The sequence below is a fragment of the Dermacentor albipictus genome, unplaced genomic scaffold (assembly GCF_038994185.2).
Source record: "Dermacentor albipictus isolate Rhodes 1998 colony unplaced genomic scaffold, USDA_Dalb.pri_finalv2 scaffold_12, whole genome shotgun sequence".
NCBI lineage: Eukaryota > Metazoa > Arthropoda > Arachnida > Ixodida > Ixodidae > Dermacentor > Dermacentor albipictus.
Window position 1 is genome coordinate 8,793,891 of NW_027225566.1, and position 13,688 is coordinate 8,807,578.

At 45.5% G+C, this 13,688-nt stretch overlaps 1 protein-coding gene across 6 annotated transcripts in view; it reads left to right on the top strand.

Moving 5' to 3' along the window:
- Positions 1 to 13,688, top strand: part of AspRS-m (aspartyl-tRNA synthetase, mitochondrial) — a 319,354-nt gene that overhangs the window by 24,485 nt on the left and 281,181 nt on the right. For all 6 annotated transcript variants that reach the window (XM_070528489.1, XM_070528490.1, XM_070528486.1 and 3 more), the window contains one exon: positions 8,793 to 8,891. In XM_070528489.1, the coding sequence (XP_070384590.1) occupies positions 8,793 to 8,891 (99 nt within the window). The remainder of the gene's footprint in view (positions 1 to 8,792; positions 8,892 to 13,688) is intronic.

Here is a 13,688-nt window from a genome sequence, read left to right on the forward strand (position 1 = left end):
AGCCCTCACAAGTTGCATTTGCAAGATATTTGATATTCCTTGAACAGAACAAAATGCTTGATCCCTATCAGTGTAGCTTCAGGGAAGGGCGCTCTACAACTGATCACCTTGTACGTATTGAAGCAAACATCCGTGACGCATTTGTACACAAACAGTTTTTCCTATCCATATTCCTCGATATAGAGAAGGCATGCGACACAACGTGGCGCTACGAAATCTTGAGAGACTTGTCAGAAATGGGCATCCATGGCAATATGCTAAACCTAATAGAAAGTTATTTGTCCGCTGGTACCTTCCGGGTAAAAGTCGGCAATGCATTCTCACGTCTTTTTACGCAAGAAACGGGTGTACCCCAAGGAGGCGTGCTCAGCTGCACGCTCTTTATCGTGAAGATGAACACGCTTCGTGCTTCACTACCACCCGCCATCTTTTACTCTGTCTACGTGGACGACATTCAAATAGCTTTGAAATCCTGTAACCTCGCAGTGTGCGAGGGACAAGTACAGCATGGCTTGAACAAGGTGTCCAAGTGGGCAGACCAAAACGGATTTAAGATCAACCCCGAAAAAAGCTCTTGTGTTCTCTTTACAAGAAAGAGAGGCCTGGTCCCAGATCCTTGCTTAGAACTGTGTGGACAACAAATACCTATCAACAAAGAGCACAAATTCCTAGGTATTATACTTGACTATAGGCTCACTTTCATTCCACACATTAAATATCTGAAAGAAAAATGTCCAAAAACAATTAACCTAATGAAACTTCTATCCCAGACTACATGGGGTATTGACAGGAAGTGTTTAATGTATCTATACAAGAGCCTAATTAGGTCTTGATTGGATTATGGGGCTTTAGTATATAACTCTGCCGCCCCGAGCGTGCTAAAGATGCTAGATCCTGTTCACCATCTAGGTATCCGCTTAACACTGGCGCTTTCAGAACAAGCCCGATTGAAAGCTTATACGCGGAATCAAATGAATGGTCGCTCCATCTGCAGAGAACTTACATCAGCCTTACATATTTCCTGAAAACACAATCCAGTGATCAACATCCCTGTTTTAACACTGTTAACGATATGAATTGTACTACACTTTTCCATAATCGACCCTCTGTAAGACAACCTTTCTCGCTTCTTGTGAGGGAGCTTAGTCATGAAATGCATGTCCCACTCCTCGAGCTTCGCCTAATGCATCCAACCAAGTTGTTATCACCTTGGGAGTGTGAGGTTGTAGAATGTGACATATCCTTTTTAGAAGTAACAAAACACCCACCAGAGACCGAAATCCGAATGCATTTCCTAGAACTCCAGCACAAGCACTCCTGTGCAGAGTTCTACACAGACGCTTCGAAGTCAAATGTCGGGGTGTCCTATGCTGCTGTCGGCCCATCCTTCTCAGAATCCGATGTACTGCATCTAGAAACAAGTATCCTTCTGGCCGAGGCCTACGCATTATTGTCTGCTGTGAACCATGTAAGAAAATCAAAACTTCAAAAAGCAGCGATTTTAGACTCCCTAAGTGTCATGAAGGTCTTGATGTCACTCTATACACACAAAAATTCAGTACTTAATGAACTCTATTCCGTCTTGTGCAAAGCGTACATATCCAACCAGCATATCATTATATGCTGGGTGCCTGGACATAGGAGCATCGAGGGTAACGTTCTGGCGGACGAGATGGCCACGTCAATCGCATCGCAAGCTGTTAACCCTACCGCTAAGGTGCCTGTCACAGATCTGAGGCCTTTCTTGTGAAGGAGGCTGCGAGATCACTGGCAACACGTGTGGGACGCGAAAATGGATAATAAGCTCCACCCGATAAAGCCACAGTTAGGATTCTGGCCCTCAACTACAAGATCATGCCAAACAGATGTCCTATTCTGTCGTCTAAGAATAGGACACACATTTGGCACCCATAATTTTCTACTCACCGGAAGTGGGCCTCCAACCTGTGGTAGATGTGGGGAGAGGCTGACCGTACTCCACGTCCTCCTGGAGTGTCGGGAAGCCGAATATGAAAGAAAGAGACATTTTTCCTTAGCATACCGGCAGCACATTCCCCTTCATCCTGCAATGTTTCTCAGTCCAGAACCACTTTTTAATACATACACAGTCCTAGGTTTTTTCAGAGATGTGGTCTTGCGTGTTATTAGTCCCATGCATTCGTAGCGCCTCCTCTCTTTGGAGGATGCCGCTGGGATAGTTGTACTGTATAGCACATGCCTCCAGGCCCTTGTGTTTCAAGGGCTCTAAGGAGGCAGTAGTGCTCTAGCATATCTTATAACCTGACATATTTTTACACATTGTATCATTCTTTTTAAATGCATCTTAATGTTCATAGTACACGTCGTACGTCATCACCATAATCTTATTATACAGAGTTTACGCACTTTAGAGCGATTATTTTTTAAGGCCCCTTTACAGCCACGTCACACCAACTTCATAGAACTCATAATTACACTGCAAATTCATTACCACGGACATGGCGCTCTTTGGCCATACTTGGCCCTTGCGCCATTAAACACCAAACATTCATTCAATTTTGCCTGTTTTTTTTTAACTATCATGTATGACTGGCATAGCTAGGGCACTAAAAACACCCTGGCTTAAAAATTAAGTCTCTGTGATCACACCACAACAAGATGATGGGAATCCACAGTCAGGATGCACTGAGATAATTATTATTTCGATTTTGAGTTGTGTGGCAAATTTAAAAGCAAGTGCATCTACTATTTGTAACTAAAGGTAGTTCACTATTATAAAAATTTTCAGCAGCATGCTTGGTGAGCACTGTGCGTTGTCATACCTAAGCTACAGTAGGCTCTCTAACCTGGGCATATGAAAATTCGGCCCTTCTGTACAGTAGCTCTCCGAGTAATGTTATGTGCATACCTCGGTGCTTTAATTTGCAAACATAGCTTCACTGTAAGATGTTGAGCATAATGTTAAATTCTTTTGTGGCTGGTGTTTGTGTTTTTTGCTTACCAAAACTGCAGTATAAGCATTGACATCAGCAGCGTGATGCAGCGGGGCAGTTTCGCCACACGTTGCTGCAGTTTCTAAGCAGCTACTCACCTGTTCACATTTTGTTTGCACTACATGACTGCTTGTGAATCACATGCAAGCTGTGAGTGAACGTGACTAGTGTTGCCTGAATAGAACTTTGTTCTGTCTAAGTCTACCCGAAAGCCTCGGTAGTTTCTATTTTCTGTTCTTTTGTTGCTTGATGCCCGAAAGGAGACTGGGCCTGCATTTTGAATTTCTTGATGCAACGCAGCCTTATGGCCCAGCATTGAAATAGAATTGTGATATGGTGCTTAGACGAGAAACCCACTTGTTTGAGTCGCATCAGTAAGGTCAAGAGTGAGAAATTGAAATTGATTTATTCATAATAGATTACAGGTTATACAAAAGAATAATATACAGAAGGAGGTCCCATAGTCAGAGACTGTATCGGGACCTCCTGTTATTTATAAATATGTGTTTTCTAAAGCAACGAGGACAGCTACAAATAAAATCATATATAAGGAAACATGTAAGAAAGTAAGTACTGGAGAATGCAAAACAAGATTTGGAGTTACACTAAATCTAACGAAACAAATTATACACTTGGAAGGAGCAAATGCAGCGAAACTAAATGAACGAAATGAAATTGACACTAACGGACAAAAAAGAATTTACCCAAACATGCAATACAAACAACAAAACAAAAAAGAATTTCAAAATATACATGACCATAAATGCAACAATAGAAACAAAAAAAAAGACTTCGAAATATACAGCACCATTAATAAATAAGAAAGGTATCTGAACAGCGGTATATTTGAAGTATACGGATGAAAGAAAGAAAGTTAATGTTAAATATTTTTTGTGAGAAGAAAATTCTTGAGATGTTTTTTAAATATGGATGTTGAACGCAAAGTTTTGGTGCAGAGTGGTATGAAATTCCAAAATAAAAAAGCTGAAAAACGAACTGATTGTTTACCATAGTTGGTGCGCACCTGAAGTAAAATGAGATTGTTGTTTAAAGCAAATCTAGTGACATTAGCATTTATCAGGCATGTTTTAGGAATTATACATGCAGGAACTTGATTATTCAATAACTTAAAAATAAATATACCCAAATTATACGACACAGTTTCTTTGACAGACGGAATGTTATTACAGTGTAGCAATGGGAGAGCGCTAGTATTATAGGGACTAGAGGTTACTATTCTAATTGCTTGGTTTTGCAAAGTTTGAAGTGAACTGAGGTGAGTATTGTATGTATTTCCCCAACATATTAACGAGTAGTTAATGTGTGAGTGTATAAAAGCATAATATAGCGAGACAAGTGTAGAACAGTTAAAGAATTGGTGGGCTCTAATCAGTAACCGAATGCTGTAAGCAACATTCTCTTTAATCTTCGAGATGTGATAATGAAACTTGAGGTTAGAGTCTAGTTCTACCCCTAAGAATGAGCAATGAGTGCTAGAAGAGAATAAATGAGAACCAAGATGGTTCCAACTGAACAAGATGGTTTCTGGGGGGATTAAATACAATAAACTTGGTTTTCGAGGGATTAATAACAAGATTATTATTTATACACCTGTCTGTAACCTTAGCTAAGTCATTATTGAGTTTAGTAACCAAGGACGAAATTTCTTTATCATAGTTAATAATGGTTGTGTCGGCGGCGTACAATACGCAGTGTGAGGATGTGAGACAGTCAGGCAGATCGTTAATGCAAATTAAAAATAATAAAGGTCCGAGAATAGAACCCTGTGGTACCCCTAGGTTAGTAACCTTAGCTTCGGGAAGAACATTAGAAATTTTACCTATGTTATGTCTATCCTGCAGATAGGTTTGTAGTAACATTAGTGCTGGCCCAGTTATGCCTATAGCTTCCAACTTTAAGAACAAAATGTGATGGTTAATAGTGTCACGTGGTCGTGACGTTGAATAACACAGTAGCAGTACTGTGAACGACAAAACTAACTTTTATTGGGCGAACCTGTGCCCACAAAACAGGCTACACTTATAGCGCAACGATAGCGGCGAACACGCTCGGCGATCGTCGAAAATCTGATCAGCGGGTCAAGCGCGTCGGCTTTTATACCGCAATCATCGAATGTTCTAGATTAAACGTTGGGACCCGCATGCCTTCTAAAATGTTCTACACCATTCGTGTCAAGCGATGAAATCAGATAACACAACGTTCGGCGACAACAGACAGCGGATAGAAGCATCGATAACTTTCCAGAAACTTCGGACACATGCAGGCGCGTCCCGCGCTGTGCGATAACATTTGTTAGGCGACAATACTTGTCGCCCGATAAAGACAAGTGCACGTGTCAATACCCCCCTCTTAAAAAGCATCGACCCGATGCTGCAAACAAACGAAAGTAATAAGTAAGCACTCATAGCAAAGAAAAAAAAACAAAATAAGGAAAGTTCGTTAGCGTCGGTAAAATGGTTTAAGACGCACCACGTGGACCACTTCAGGTCGTGCGCGACGTCGCTGTGAATGCGAAATGCCGTCTGGCACGACCTCATAGTCCAGAGCGCCAATACGTCGGATGACCTTGTAGAGTCCGAAATAGCGTCGGAGTAGTTTCTCACTGAGTCCTCGTCGGCGTATCGGTGTCCAAACCCAAACACGGTCGCCGGGCTGGTACTCAACAAAGCGTCGTCGGAGGTTGTAGTGTCGGCTGTCGGTCCTCTGTTGGTTCTTGATCCGTAGGCGGGCGAGCTGTCGGGCTTCTTCGGCGCGCTGGAGATAGCTAGCGACGTCAACATTCTCTTCGTCAGTGACGTGGGGCAGCATGGCGTCGAGCGTCGTCGTCGGGTTCCTGCCGTAAACCAGCTTAAACGGCGTGATCTGTGTTGTTTCTTGCACCGCCGTGTTGTAAGCGAATGTTACGTACGGCAGGACGGCATCCCAGGTCTTGTGTTCGACGTCGACGTACATCGCTAGCATGTCGGCGAGGGTCTTATTCAGCCGCTCCGTAAGACCATTCGTCTGCGGGTGGTAGGCCGTGGTCCTCCTGTGCCTTGTCTGACTGTATTTCAGAATGGCTTGGGTGAGCTCTGCTGTAAAGGCCGTTCCTCTGTCGGTGATGAGGACTTCTGGGGCGCCGTGTCGAAGCAGGATGTTTTCGACAAAGAATTTTGCCACTTCGGCTGCGCTACCTTTCGGCAGTGCTTTAGTTTCAGCGAAGCGGGTAAGGTAGTCTGTCGCCACGACGATCCACTTATTTCCGGTTGTTGACGTCGGAAAGGGTCCCAGCAAGTCCATCCCGATCTGCTGGAATGGTCGGCAAGGAGGCTCGATTGGCTGTAGTAATCCGGCTGGCCTTGTTGGTGGTGTCTTGCGTCGCTGACAGTCTCGGCATGTTCTGACATAACGGGCGACGTCGGCGGTCAGGCGCGGCCAATAATACTTTTCTTGTATCCTCGATAGTGTCCGGGAAAAACCGAGGTGTCCAGCGGTCGGATCGTCATGTAGGGCGTGCAATACTTCTGGACGAAGTCCTGACGGGACAACAAGAAGGTAGTTGGCGCGGACTGGTGCAAAGTTCTTCTTCACGAGGAGATTGTTTTGAAGCGTGAAGGAAGATAATCCGCGCTTAAATGCCCTGGGGACAACGTCGGTGTGCCCTTACAAATATTCCACCAGGCCTTTTAGCTCCGGGTCTGCCCGTTGCTGTTCAGCGAAGTCTTCCGCGCTTATCATGCCAAGGAAGGCGTCGTCATCTTCGTCATCTTGCGGCGGCGGGTCAATGGGGGCGCGTGATAGGCAATCGGCATCGGGGTGTTTTCGTCCGGACTTGTAGGTTACAGTGATGTCGTATTCTTGTAGTCTGAGGCTCCACCGCGCCAGTCGTCCTGAAGGATCCTTTATACTCGCTAGCCAACACAACGCGTGATGGTCACTGACGACTTTGAATGGCCTGCCATAAAGATAAGGGCGAAATTTAGCTGTAGCCCAAACGATGGCGAGGCATTCCTTTTCGGTCGTAGAATAGTTGCCTTCCGCTTTTGACAGCGACCGGCTAGCGTAAGCTATCACCTGTTCGACTCCGTTTCTCCTCTGGACTAGAACGGCACCGAGGCCTAGGCTACTGGCGTCAGTATGGATTTCTGTATCGGCGTACTCGTCGAAGTGCGCAAGTACAGGCGGCGACTTCATGCGTCGTTTGAGTGCTTCAAATGCGTCGGCCTGCGGCGTTTCCCACTTGAACTCAACATCACATTTAGTTAGACGTGTCAACGGCTCGGCGATGCGTGAAAAGTCCTTGACAAAGCGCCTGTAGTAGGCACACATGCCAAGGAATCTACGCACTGCCTTCTTGTCGGTGGGCTGCGGGAACTTTGCGATGGCAGCTGTTTTCTGGGGGTCGGGGCGTACTCCGGATTTACTGATGACGTGGCCTAGGAACAGAAGCTCGTCGTAAGCGAAGCGGCATTTTTCTGGCTTCAGAGTGAGCCCTGATGACTTGATGGCCTCTAGTACTGTCGTAAGCCGCCTAAGGTGATCGTCGAAATTTTCGGCGAAGACGACGACGTCATCCAAGTAAACAAGGCAGGTCTGCCACTTCAATCCTGCTAACACCGTGTCCATGACGCGCTGGAAAGTTGCAGGCGCCGAGCAAAGTCCGAATGGCATGACCTTGAACTCGTAGAGGCCGTCTGGCGTGATGAAGGCGGTCTTTTCGCGATCTCTCTCGTCGACTTCTATTTGCCAGTAGCCAGACTTGAGATCCATCGACGAGAAGTACTTAGCGTACCCAAGTACCCAGCACCTCCACCAGATGTCACGTGGCCGTGACGTTGAATAACACAGTAGCAGTACTGTGAACGACAAAACTAACTTTTATTGGGCGAACCTGTGCCCACAAAACAGGCTACACTTATAGCGCAACGATAGCGGCGAACACGCTCGGCGATCGGCGAAAATCTGATCAGCGGGTCAAGCGCGTCGGCTTTTATACCGCAATCATCGAATGTTCCAGATTAAACGTTGGGACCCGCATGCCTTCTAAAATGTTCTACACCATTCGTGTCAAGCGATGAAATCAGATAACACAACGTTCGGCGACAACAGACAGCGGATAGAAGCATCGATAACTTTCCAGAAACTTCGGACACATGCAGGCGCGTCCCGCGCTGTGCGATAACATTTGTTAGGCGACAATACTTGTCGCCCGATAAAGACAAGTGCACGTGTCAATAGTGTCAAAGGCTTTTGTAAGATCAATAAAAACTGAACCAGAAAAATACCCTTTATCAATAGCTTCCTTTAAGCGATCCATTAGGGAGATAAGAGCAAGGTCTGTCAAATAGCCAGGACAAAAACCATACTGAGAATTGGAAAGAATATTAAATTTAGACAGGTATGAATATTTAGACAGAACATGAATATTCAAAGGGTTCGATTTTTCCTTATTTACGATCATATGAAGGAAGCAGACAGTGAAGCCAGTGAAAGCACAGGGCTAACTTATTGTTATATGTGCCTGAAATGAAAATGAAAGTGGATGAAAAGGTAACTTGCTGCAGATGGGAGCCAAACTGACGTCTTGCACATTACATGTGCGATGCTCTACTGAAATAAGTTACCACGGAGGCCATGAGGCCGGACAGTTGCAAGCGCTTGTATGAGGGGCGAGCAGTGCAACTTGTCACAGTAGAGAACAAGCGTGGCAGCGCTGTGGATATGCCTTGGGGCGATTTTCATCTTGTGTGCGTGAGTGCATTTGGCTGTGCTGCCTTCCATGCATGAATCTCTCCAGCTCCACTCATCTGCTGTTTCCAGGCAGAGTCGGTGAAAGCCCAGCTTGAATGCCTGCCGCTGGAGTCCGTGGTTCAGGTGATGGGCCGGGTGGTGTGCAGGCCTTCCAACCAGTGCAACTCGGTCAGTACTACAGCCCATACACACCATTTTTTTTTTCTAGCTCTGGTAGGGAATTCATAGTGTGAACCAAGACAGGCTGCATTCTCTGTGTGGTGTCACCCTGAACTCGGTCATTGTTTGGTGACACATTTATGTCCCACTCAGGCTGCCAGATTCATTGTTGCTTTGAGCGAGTGCACTTCACTTTACTGAATTCGGTTTTGTTGTCTTGGTACCACTATGCAAAACGAAGCATAATTTGGAATGGATGGCACAAAAAGTACTCAGTGATTCTGTTGTTCGTTCGAAAGGGTCATTAATGCTGCTTGTTTATTATGAAAAGCTCATCTTATATGGCATTCACAGAAAGTGCTTGGATGGCAACAACATTGCACAGCTGAGCTATATTGTCATCTACTGTAATTCACGCAGAGCTAAGAATTGCAGCATATTAGAAGCAGAGTAGCAGTTTCTGAAAACAAAGCAGTGGAAACACAGCTGGTTGTATTAGAAAATTGTGTGAGTTGGTGAGCATCCATTGCATGGACAATGAGCAGATGTTTGTTTTTGTCGATTAAAACAAACACATGTGGCATAATACTTGTTGTGCAAAGATAGGAAACATATTGTTTTTCATTAGTTTTTATTTCTTTAGCTGCACCAAATTTTTAAAATATAAATAAACCCAACGAAACGATGAAGTAAATTTGGCAGCATGCCAGCATTCAAGCGCTAGGCTAATGCCGCAGACAGCAAGGAGATAACGCAAGCTGCTCGCAGGGCTGGACTGACGGTGACGTCGACGACACAGGTGCTCTTTTGTCAGCTAGTTTCAGTTTCAAAATTTGATCGTTGGGATAGGTAGTGTCGATGATGGGCCCCAAAGTACTCATTTGTCGGAACCACCTATTGTTGAGAATTGGAAGCTTAATTACCGTAATATCGCTAATTACGCACATAATTGCAGAAATTATTCCATATCTAGAGGGTGCCAATCCATACACTCAAATGGTAAACATAACGTTACCATGATTTATAGTTTTCTAATTTTAAAAATTTGATGCAGCTAAAAAAAAAAGAGAAACACCCTGAGCATGCTGTTCTTGAGACTATGCACTTCAATGGAACAGAATGAAGGGGACCAAGTTTGTCAAATACGCTCGCCGTTGAGTGCACGTTGCAGCAACTGTCACTATATTTTCTCGTGCAACAGCCTGCAAATCACACTTAATGCTGAGTGATATTCACACAAAGCGGTACTAAATTTGGCTGCATGAAAGAGCATTAGTGTAACTGTGACATGTGCAGCACTAACACTTCGCCATTAGTAACAGCAAGCCCTGCGTAAACTGGCTGCGTCAGTAGAGATGCAGTGTTCAGCAACTGTTACACGAGGAGTGCAGATGCGTAGCGAGAGTAAGAAACAAAAAAAGGAAGAAAAAAATCATGCAGATTTCACGCACTGTGACGATCAGTGTGCGCAAAGATTTGATGAGCTGGCGAGATGAAACAGTGCATCTTAATAAGAGATGTGCAGCGGACTTGGGTGATGAACACGCCCCGCAATCACCAGCCAAGGCGGCAGAGAAACGCAGCACAGTGCCACCACTGACCACAACTTGTAAACCTTCAAACGCCAGAAAGCTCTTGCACGAGAACATGTGCATCTAAGGGAAACTGGTTCATGCATATGCTCATATGAGTTGTATGTGCCAGTCGTCTCAAGAAGCTGCTTGGCATTGGTGTGAGAGAAGAGTGTGCACTTGTGGCCTACTGGTGAGAGCACCAAGCTGTTGTGCTGGAAGTATTAGGTTAGATCCTGCCATTGGACTTCTTTGTGTGTGTGCTATTTGGCGAGACAGCCATGGTTGAGGGAGGTCTTGCTGAGAAGGCATCACTACAGAATGCCCCCCTTGTGTATAGGCCTCTACTTCTAGCTTGTGTCTTCTTGAAGCAAGGTCTGTTGAATGCTGAATAAAGGATGTAGGGGAGCACAGTTTGTTTTCCTGACTATAAGGCCAGGGAGAACAGTGCTTAGAAAGGAATTGATAATAAGCAGTTTGTGATAAGGATCAACTCAATCTTGTTTCGAGTTTTGCTTGAAGGGTCGCTGGAAATAAATACTAGTGACACTGCTTGATTACTGCTCCAAGGTGGATAATGAGAGCCTCATTTTTGCTTTGAACAGGGTCCTTGCAAGAGAGAAAATGGTGTCAATGTAGGACAGGATGGGTGGCCAGTGCTATGAAAATGTGGTTTTCTACAATGAACTAGCACATCTCATTTGTAATTGGTAAATTGTACCATAAAAATATGATTTCGCATTTAGACCATGCAGCAAGGCAGTTCTTTTGCACAAGGCAGCATGAAACAGCAGTTTGCAATGCTCCTCCCCATCAGCATGCTGTCTACACCACCGCTGCCCTCAGTGACGAAGTTTCAGCTATACAGTGAAACCTCGTTAAACTGTAGTTGGTCAGAGCTCGACAAAAGCACGTACTGAACGGTAGTACTGCTTAACCGAAATAGTATAAGATCGCCCACTTACCTGTCAAAAATGAAACTCAGAGAGAGTGCGATGAAAGGGGAAAAAGACATGCAGTATTTATTCACTTCGCGCGACAGAAGTGTTATCTTCGTTTGATGCCGCGGCGGCCTAGCAGAGAAGACAGAGGCCTCAAACTTACTGAAGCCACTTGCTGCTCCTGTCCTGGTGACCAGCTGCTGGAGCAGCAGCATATTCTCTGCTCGGCTCTCACGGAGCACCGAATAAGGGCAATAGCCACCCTCCCCTGTATGCTGAGGCTTCAAAATTGGCACTCCTGGCACAGTCCTACTAGTTCCCCTGGTAGATGAGGCCTCATATTGCAGTCATTCCTTCTTTTTTATGTGTCTCCAAAATCGCCAACAATACAGTACATATTTTAACTGGTCCCCTTCTACTTTTTTCCTTCTCCGGCCTTGATGGATCTGCTTCCTTCAAGTGGTAACTCTTATTATTATGTTCATAAACATTTCAACAACAGCAGAATGCAAAAGTATGCAGTTTGCCTGTTAAGGGTTTTCCTTCCAAGGAATTTGCTCGTTCTACATGGTACTCAGTTGGTATTCTCGCTTTCTGAGCCTCAGGCTCAAGGCAGGTTATTACCATATTTACTCGATTGCAATGCGACTATTTATCACGATTTTCGTTGCCTGAACTCAACCTTTTGTACATTCGAATAACGGCAAAATTTATTATTTTAGAACAAGTATCCTAAATTCCACAGATTTCAACATTACGCTGACAACCCATACATTTACGTCTCGACTCAATCCATAGTATCAACCGAAATCAAAACTTTTTTGTTAGAATCGGTCCCATTTTCACTATGCTTGTGACTGGTGTTAAGGTTATAGTGCTGCATTACCCTGTGGCCTTTCGCGCTTTGGTTAGGTTCATTCACAATGTTATGATGATGCAGAGCATTCGGTATGACGACCGCTTCGAGAGACGAGCAAGTTTAATCGCCGAGGAACTGGGACACTTGACCGTGTCTCGGTGGCTCGATGTCAATGAGTTGACGATTCTTGGATGGTAGCATCAATGGGAGGCCCTTAGTAAATATGGGGCCATTTGGAAGGGCCTTGTAGTGGCCTGGTACTGTCCTTGAATGAAATGGTTTTGCAATCTTTTAAGAAGTACTTAATATCAAACAACCTCGATGGCACAGATGACTTGATTCTTGGGCGATCACTTTCAGAAATAGTTTCGCTTTCGTGAAACTTGACTCGTTTCGGCACCAAACCCCTCGAAGTGTACGGCCGACAATGCTCTTTGCACCAAGAATGAGTTTGGCACAGTGCCAGAAACACTTGTCAGGGATGCTTTCGGTGCCGAGTCGCCTGAATTTTCGCTAAAGTGAAATTATTAAGGCGGAAGCCTTTAATGGCTTATTGTCAAGGTCATCTGCCATTGGTAGAAACTGTCACATCTTTCTGGCCTCCTGATTGGTCTCCTCTGTCTCGTGGCGTCAGTGTCGCTAGGCACAGGTGTGTGCCTCCTGATTGGCTCGCGTGCGTAACAGCACTGTCATCAAGTGCGGGTGTCTGGGTGGTTCGGCGCCGCTCGGAATGACTCATCACATCGGCATGCATGGCGACCGTGTGTTCGACGATGCGCTCTGACGTCACTGTCATCAGGCGCTTGAGCTGGCCTCCCAATTGGGCGCTGTGTGGCCTGACGTCACTGTCGCGAGGCGCGCGTGGCGACCGCCTGCTTGGGTGCGGTGTGGTGGTGGCATTGGTGGCAGTTTACTTTGTGGTATCATGTGCGAAGGATGCCTCGTCTCGCCAAACCAGTGTCTCCCAAGACGCAACGTGCGGCAGCCGCTGAACGCAAGCGGCGCTCAAGAGAGGCTGAGCGTATACGTTGCATGCATCAGAGCGGCGAGGCGCGTCCAATGCCACAGAGTTCAGGGACGCGACGGGCCAACGCAAGAGAGGCAATGCGTTTGAAGCGACTTGCTGCATCTCCGGGTACCAAGGCAAATGAAGCTCGAAAGTGCCGTGACCGCCATCTTGTCACGGCAAGCCGAGCAAGTACAAGTCAATCGAGCAAAGTGGACGATGAGGATGGCCAACTACACCCCGACGCCGCCATGGAAGATGCATCTCCTCCTGATCGACAAACGGCGCTGCAATAGTTCCAGGCTGCCACCAAGTACTTTAACAGACACTTCGTCAAGAACGACGTTGCAGGCATTTCATAAACGAACAAACATTCACATAACAATATGCGAGTTGTGTGCCGCCGTGGTATTTCCGACCCAACAAATC